This window comes from Conger conger, chromosome 17 (assembly GCF_963514075.1).
Source record: "Conger conger chromosome 17, fConCon1.1, whole genome shotgun sequence".
In the NCBI taxonomy this organism is placed as follows: domain Eukaryota; kingdom Metazoa; phylum Chordata; class Actinopteri; order Anguilliformes; family Congridae; genus Conger; species Conger conger.
This window is the reverse complement of record NC_083776.1, coordinates 2,395,739-2,403,238: the sequence shown is the minus strand read 5'-3', so window position 1 is coordinate 2,403,238 and position 7,500 is coordinate 2,395,739. Positions and strand designations below refer to the sequence as shown.

General features: G+C 52.0%; 1 protein-coding gene across 1 annotated transcript in view; it reads right to left on the bottom strand.

The window, feature by feature from the left end:
• The window catches only part of LOC133116647 (dystrophin-like), a 177,690-nt gene that overhangs the window by 75,281 nt on the left and 94,909 nt on the right, over positions 1-7,500 (bottom strand). Inside the window, 5 exon segments of the mRNA XM_061226466.1 lie at positions 615-716; positions 1,237-1,386; positions 1,655-1,795; positions 2,583-2,730; positions 4,450-4,625. Of these exon segments, the coding sequence (XP_061082450.1) occupies positions 615-716; positions 1,237-1,386; positions 1,655-1,795; positions 2,583-2,730; positions 4,450-4,625 (717 nt within the window).

Genomic DNA, 7,500 nt, shown 5'->3' with positions numbered 1-7,500 from the left:
GTGGAAGTGGAGTTTACTCTTCAAATGAACTGGTTTTTTTCCATTACAGTCATTTAGCCGACACCTTTATCCAAAGCGACTTTCAGTTGATTAGACTAAGCAGGGCACAATCTCGAGCAATGCGGGGTTAAAGGCCTTGCTATCGTAGCTACACCGGGGCTTGAACCATCAACCTTCCGGGTCAAAGTCATGTACTTTAGCCACGACTAGGCTACCCATATTTTCCACCAATACTAAATTAATATATGCAACTAACGCAGAACTTGGACAATACAGTCATATTACAATTGTGAATTAAGACATAAAATAAGTGGTGCGTACAGCTAGAATAATTACAGATATATGGCACAAACACTATGCATATTCTAAGTGGGTGCAAATGTACTTATTGCTTACATCCTTAAATCTGAAATATCTTCTTTAATAAAACATAAGGGAAATCATTCATCCACAAACAAATTAACGGAAAGCCCTGCAGACTAACAGAAATGTGTTTGCATTGCTTACTCAGACTGGCTGATTTTCAGCAGAATAAAGAGTTAGGGTGGTAAGGAGAAAGTTGACGGGGAAATTTGGGTGTGGTCAGCGGTAATTCGGAGGCCATGGGGACGCACCTTTAGAGGTTGGGTGGGGGGCCTGTTCTGGTACAGCAGCTGATACTTGGTTAAAATTCCTTCTACATCCGGACGCTTGGCTTGGACAGCATCTTCTATCTCCTGAAATGGCATTAACACCGTTATTGAGGAGTGACTCAGGTAAGTGTGGGGCTGGGCTGAGGTGTGTGTGGGGGTCGGGTGTGGTTCAGGTGAGTATGGGGCGGGGCTCAGGTGAGTGTGTGGGTGTGGTTCAGGTGAGTGTGGGGCGGGGCTCAGGTGAGTGTGTGGGTGTGGTTCAGGTGAGTGTGGGGCGGGGCTCAGGTGAATGTGTGGGTGTGGCTCAGGTAAGTGTGTGGGTGTGGCTCAGGTGAGTGTGACTGTGGGGGTTGGGTGTGGTTGAGGTGAGTGTGTGGGTGTGGTTGAGGTGAGTGTGTGGGTGTGGCTCAGGTAAGTGTGTGGCTCAGGTGAGTGTGTGGGTGTGGCTCAGGTAAGTGTGTGGGTGTGGCTCAGGTAAGTGTGTGGGTGTGGTTCAGGTGAGTGTGTGGGTGTGGTGTGGCTCAGGTAAGTGTGGGGCGGGGCACAGGTGAGTGTGTGGGTGTGGCGTGGCTCAGGTGAATGTGGGCCGGGGCTCAGGTAAGACCTTGGTATCATCTGCTGGCCTGCACAACTGGAGCTGGTCTTTGGTGCTGGAGGCCCAGAGGGAGAGGTGGGAGACCTGGTCCTGCACCTGAGACAGGTCCTTCAGCAGGTCCCAGATCTCCTGCTGCTTCTCCGGCAGGTCCCGGGACACCTGCGCAGGAGAGAAAGGAGTCAGGAGAACAGGACCATTATACACAAGCATAAACACACACACATACACACACAGATACACACAAACACACACACACACACACACACACAGATACACACAAACACACACAGACACACGCACAGTTACACTCACTCACTCACACACACACACACACACACACACACACACTAATCCCACGACAACAGATAAACACAGTAGCCAGTGCTACATAGCATGGCGGTAATGTGTGATGTCACAGACCACTCACCTTAGCCCAGCGAGTGTTGACGAGCTGCAGGTCAGCCTGTAAAGGCTCGCTCGGTTTGTACGCAGGAAGTGATGCGATGGTCTTCCTGTCATTCAGCTCTTTCAGAGTGTCCTTCCTGTGGGGCAGCTCCTGCACCCGCGCCTGCCAATCACAACAACAGTGGGGTCGGGTCATCCGGAGGAAACAGCAGAAGAAGACTACAGGGTAGAGCCACACATCCTCCGACATCGCTTCAATTCATTCACTCTCCTCCAATGAGAGGTGATTATCCGCATCTGCAACCGCAAGGCATGCTGGGATAGCTGGCGACGCGAGGGAGGCCTAGCGAAGCGACAGGAAACACTGCCCGACATCCAATCAGATCAACGATCCGAGATGTGAACTGTCCCCGTTTTTCAAATTTAATTACGTCCACAAGCTGTGGGAGGAGAGGCCGAGTCCGTGGGAGGATGGTGTGGCTTCGCCCTGAGGGTAGGAGAGCGCACAGCTTCCACCGAAGAGCGGGGAAAACAGAGCTGATGCAGGGAGGAGGCGCAGGGAAGCACAGGGAAGCATAGGGAAGCACAGGAAAGCGTAGGGAAGTGCAGGGAAGCACAGGGAAGCGCAGGGAAGCACAGGGAAGCACAGGGAAGCACAGGGAAGCGTAGGGAAGCGCAGGGAAGCGCAGGGAAGCACAGGGAAGCGCAGGGAAGGTGATGAGAGAAGCAGGGAGGGCAGAGAGGAGCCCTGAGGGAAGGCAGAAAGCTCTGTGCATCCTTGTCCTCGCTCCGCCCGTCTGCGTTCGGTCTCTCTCTGTCACAGGCCCGGGCAGCAGCAGGACAGCAGCGGCACACAGGCGGCTCGTGGAGGTGGGAGCGGCTCGTGGAGGTCAGAGCGGCTCGTGGAGGTCAGAGCGGTGTGTGGAGGTCACCGGGGGGATTTCACTGACCTGCACTTTCTCCAGCGACGCCCGGAGCTGCTCCTGGTCGCCCGGCTGCAGCGGGATCGCACAGACGCCCTCCGCCTCGTCCAGCCAGGACAGGAACTCGCTCAGGTCCTCCCGCAGCTCCTCCGCCGCGTGATGCGCCTCCGCCGATCTGCCACGCGCAAGGACACACAGCCTCAGAGCAGAGCTACAGCCTCAGAGCAGAGCTACAGCCAACACACACACACAGCCTCAGAGCAGAGCTACAGCCTCAGAGCAGAGCTACAGCCTCAGAACAGAACTACAGTACAGAGCAGAACTAGTCAACACACACAGCCTCAGAACATAACTACAGTACAGAGCAGAACTAGTCAACACACACAGCCTCAGAACAGAACTACAGTACAGAGCAGAACTAGTCAACACACACAGCCTCAGAACAGAACTACAGTACAGAGCAGAACTAGTCAACACACACAGCCTCAGAGCAGAGCTACAGCCAACACACACAGCCTCAGAGCAGAGCTACAGCCTCAGAGCAGAGCTACAGCCAACACACACACACACACACAGCCTCAGAACAGAGCTACAGCCTCAGAGCAGAGCTACAGCCTCAGAGCAGAGCTACAGCCTCAGAGCAGAGCTACAGCCTGAGAGCAGAGCTACAGCCAACACACACCCACAGCCTCAGAACAGAGCTACAGTACAGAGCAGAGCTACAGCCAACACACACACACAGCCTCAGAACAGAGCTACAGCCAACACACACAGCCTCAGAGCAGAGCTACAGCCTCAGAGCAGAGCTACAGTACAATGCAGAACTAGTCAATACACACAGCTTCAGAACAGAACTACAGTCGACACACACAGCCTCAGAACAGAACTACAGTACAGAGCAGAACTAGTCAATACACACAGCTTCAGAACAGAACTACAGTCAACACACACAGCCTCAGAACAGAACTACAGTACAGAGCAGAACTATTCAACACACACAGCCTCAGAACAGAACTACAGTACAGAGCAGAACTATTCAACACACACAGCCTCAGAACAGAACTACAGTAGAGCAGAACTATTCAACACACACAGCCTCAGAACAGAACTACAGCACAGAGCAGAACTATTCAACACACACAGCCTCAGAACAGAACTACAGTACAGAGCAGAACTATTCAACACACACAGCCTCAGAACAGAACTACAGTAGAGCAGAACTATTCAACACACACAGCCTCAGAACAGAACTACAGCACAGAGCAGAACTATTCAACACACACAGCCTCAGAACAGAACTACAGTACAGAGCAGAACTATTCAACACACACAGCCTCAGAACAGAACTACAGTACAGAGCAGAACTATTCAACACACACAGCCTCAGAACAGAACTACAGTACAGAACAGAACTACAGTTGACACACACAACCTCAAAGCTGAACAACAATTAACAATGACAGAGCAATAACACACACAGTAACACACATACACTACACACACACACAGTACACACACACACACATACAAACACACACACACAGTACACACACACATACATACACTACACACACACACACACACACACACAGTACACACACACAGTACACCACACACACACACACACACACAGTACACACACACACACACACACACACAGTACACAGCATACACACACACACACACACACACACACAGTACACACACACACACACACACACACACACACACACACACACAGTACACCACACACACACACACACACACACACACACAGTACACACACAGTACACACACAGTACACACACAGTACACACACACACACACACACACACAGAGTACACTACACACACACACACACACACACAGCGTACACACACACGATGTCACACACCTCCGCTTCCTCTCCGCCAGCCTCCGCCGCACGTCCTCCCAGCGTTTGTTGAGCGCGCTCAGTTGCTCCTTGATTTTGAGGCCGTCGTCCAGCCTGCTCTGCTGGATGATCTCGTCGCCTGCGGCGTTCACCCCCGCCACGGCGCTCTCCTGCCCCCCCACCGCAGCCTCCAGCTCCTGCGGGACCAGCACGACCAGGGTCAAAGGTCACACCACGACGGAATCAGCAGGGCTGGACACATTCAATATTTAATGCGCCGTTCCTTACTTTTACGATTGCGTAATACACACAGCTAAAATCTCTTTGTGCTTTTATTTTGACACAGATTGAACAGGCTCTCTACCCCTTGCATAAATTCAATGATACATATCTTCACCCCTCCATCTCCCTCCGGATTACAACAAACTGGATTACAGTAGATCATGTTGCCACAATTCCTTTATTAATAACAGATCTGTTCATTAAACTCCTAAAGACATTCTTAACCCTTTAAGGTGTGAGATCACAAAAATGTGTTCTTAACTGAACGTTCTAAACTGAACATTCTAACGGTGATGTAACAATCACTACTGGTAATGGAAAGCAATGGAGTTCTAGAACAAGGATTTAGAACTTTGAAAAAACATTCCACCTTCTCTTCAAAGGGTTAAATGCAAAGCAGAAGAAGTCCATGAAAAATAATGAGCCTGATTATTTCATTGCATTAAAGAGGGGGATGTTATACTCCACCGTCGGAGAGTGAATACTTTGGGAAAAGAATTGGAACATTCTGAGCCGAGAAACCGGTCCCTCCTAAACGTTTCTGTGGAAGTCACTCTTTATAAGTTCCAACTTGGCTGATTTCCGCAAAAAGATTTTGGCTGGACTCCTCCCCTCCCCTCCGCTACCCAGAAAGCAGAGGAGTTCTCCCCCGCCCCTCTCCGCAGTCAACACGGAATTACGGTCTTCCCAAAATACAGACGGCCAATGCCCGCATGGTGCCACGCTGTTCCAGCACAGAGCCGCAGTGGGCCCAGAGCGGGCTGGGACCAGTGTGTTCTGATAGGGGCGAGTGTGTTCCAGCACAGAGCCGCAGTGGGCCCAGAGCGGGATGGGCCCAGAGCGGGGTGGGCCCAGAGCGGGATGGGCCCAGAGCGGGATGGGCCCAGTGTGGGCTGGGACCAGTGTGGGCTGGGACCAGTGTGTTCTGACAGGGGCGAGTGTGTTCCAGCACAGAGCTGCTCTGATAGGGGTGAGTGTGTTCCAGCACAGAGCTGCTCTGATAGGGGTGAGTGTGTTCCAGCACAGTGTGCTCTGATAGGGGTGAGTGTGTTCCAGCACAGTGTGCTCTGATAGGGGTGAGTGTGTTCCAGCACAGAGCTGCTCTGATAGGGGTGAGTGTGTTCCAGCACAGTGTGCTCTGATAGGGGTGAGTGTGTTCCAGCACAGTGTGCTCTGATAGGGGTGAGTGTGTTCCAGCACAGAGCCGCAGTGGGCCCAGAGTGGGCTGGGACCAGTGTGTTCTGATAGGGGTGAGTGTGTTCCAGCACAGAGCTGCTCTCATAGGGGTGAGTGTGTTCCAGCACAGTGTGTTCTGATAGGGGTGAGTGTGTTCCAGCACAGTGTGCTCTGATAGGGCGAGTGTGTTCCAGCACAGAGCTGCTCTGACAGGGGCGAGTGTGTTCCAGCACGGGGGGTTTGGGGGGGGATGTGGCAGTGCTGGGCGTGGGACAGAACAGGTGTTCTCTTCAAAGACAAGCTGCCGGAGAGGCTGAGGAGCTCTTTCATGTGTCGGTCCGAGGCGCGGTGCGGCGTGGGCCTGACGCGCTGTGATCACAGCCCGTCCCGCCGCAGGACAGCCGGCGCGCGACACCTGTCTCCCCGCGCAGGTGTGTGAGGCCACAGCACCGCCACACCTGTAAGTGGACCGGACAGGAGCCAGCTGATCCTGTTTACTGAGCCACTCAGAACTGAGCGTGTGTGTGTGTGTGTGTGTGTGTGTGTGTGGGGAAGTGAGTGTGTGTGTGTGTGTGTGTGGGGAAGTGAGTGTGTGTGTGTGTGTGGAACTAAGAGTCTGTGTGTGTGTGTGTGTGTGTGTGTGTGTGTGTGTGGGGAAGTGAGTGTGCGTGTCAGTGAGTGGGGAACTGTGTGTGTATGTGTGTGTGTGTGTGTGTGTGTGTGTGTGTGTGAGAGAGAGAGAGAGAGAGAGTGAGTATGCATGAGGGTGTGTATGTGAGAGGGTGAGTGTGTGTGCATGAGTGTGTGTGTGTGTGCGCATGGGTGTGTGGCAGGCTTCTGTAAAGGGGGGTAAATAAGCACTGGAGAGAGTCTGGGTGGAGGTCTTTGATGTCCTTATTGCTAACAGTGCAGTTGGGATTGTGACAGTCAGACACTGCGCTGTTATTAGATCAGGGGGAAATGGCTTTAATGTGGGAGAGGGAGGACACACCAAGGACACGGAGGAGCAGTGACAGAGCTACACAACTACAGGGTATAGAACTACACAATGATGGAGTACAGAACTGCACAACTACAGGGTATAGAACTACACAACGATGGAGTGCAGAACTGCACAACTACAGGGGTACAGAACTACACAACTACAGGGTACAGAACTACACAACTACAGGGTATAGAACTACACAACGATGGATACAGAACTACACAACTACAGGGTATAGAACTACACAACGATGGAGTACAGAACTACACAACTACGGGGTACAGAACTGCACAACTACAGGGTACAGAACTGAACAACTATGGGGTATAGAACTGCACAACTACAGGGTACAGAAGTACACAACTAGATGGTACAGAACTGTCCAATTACAGGGTACAGAACTGCACAACTACAGGGTACAGAACTGCACAACTACATGGTACAGAACTGCACAACTACAGGGTACAGAACTGCACAACTACATGGTACAGAACTGCACAACTACAGGGTACAGAACTGCACAACTACATGGTACAGAACTGCACAACTACAGGGTACAGAACTGCATAGCCACAGGGGTACAGAACTGCACAGCCACATGGTACAGAACCTCAGGGGCACAGAACTGC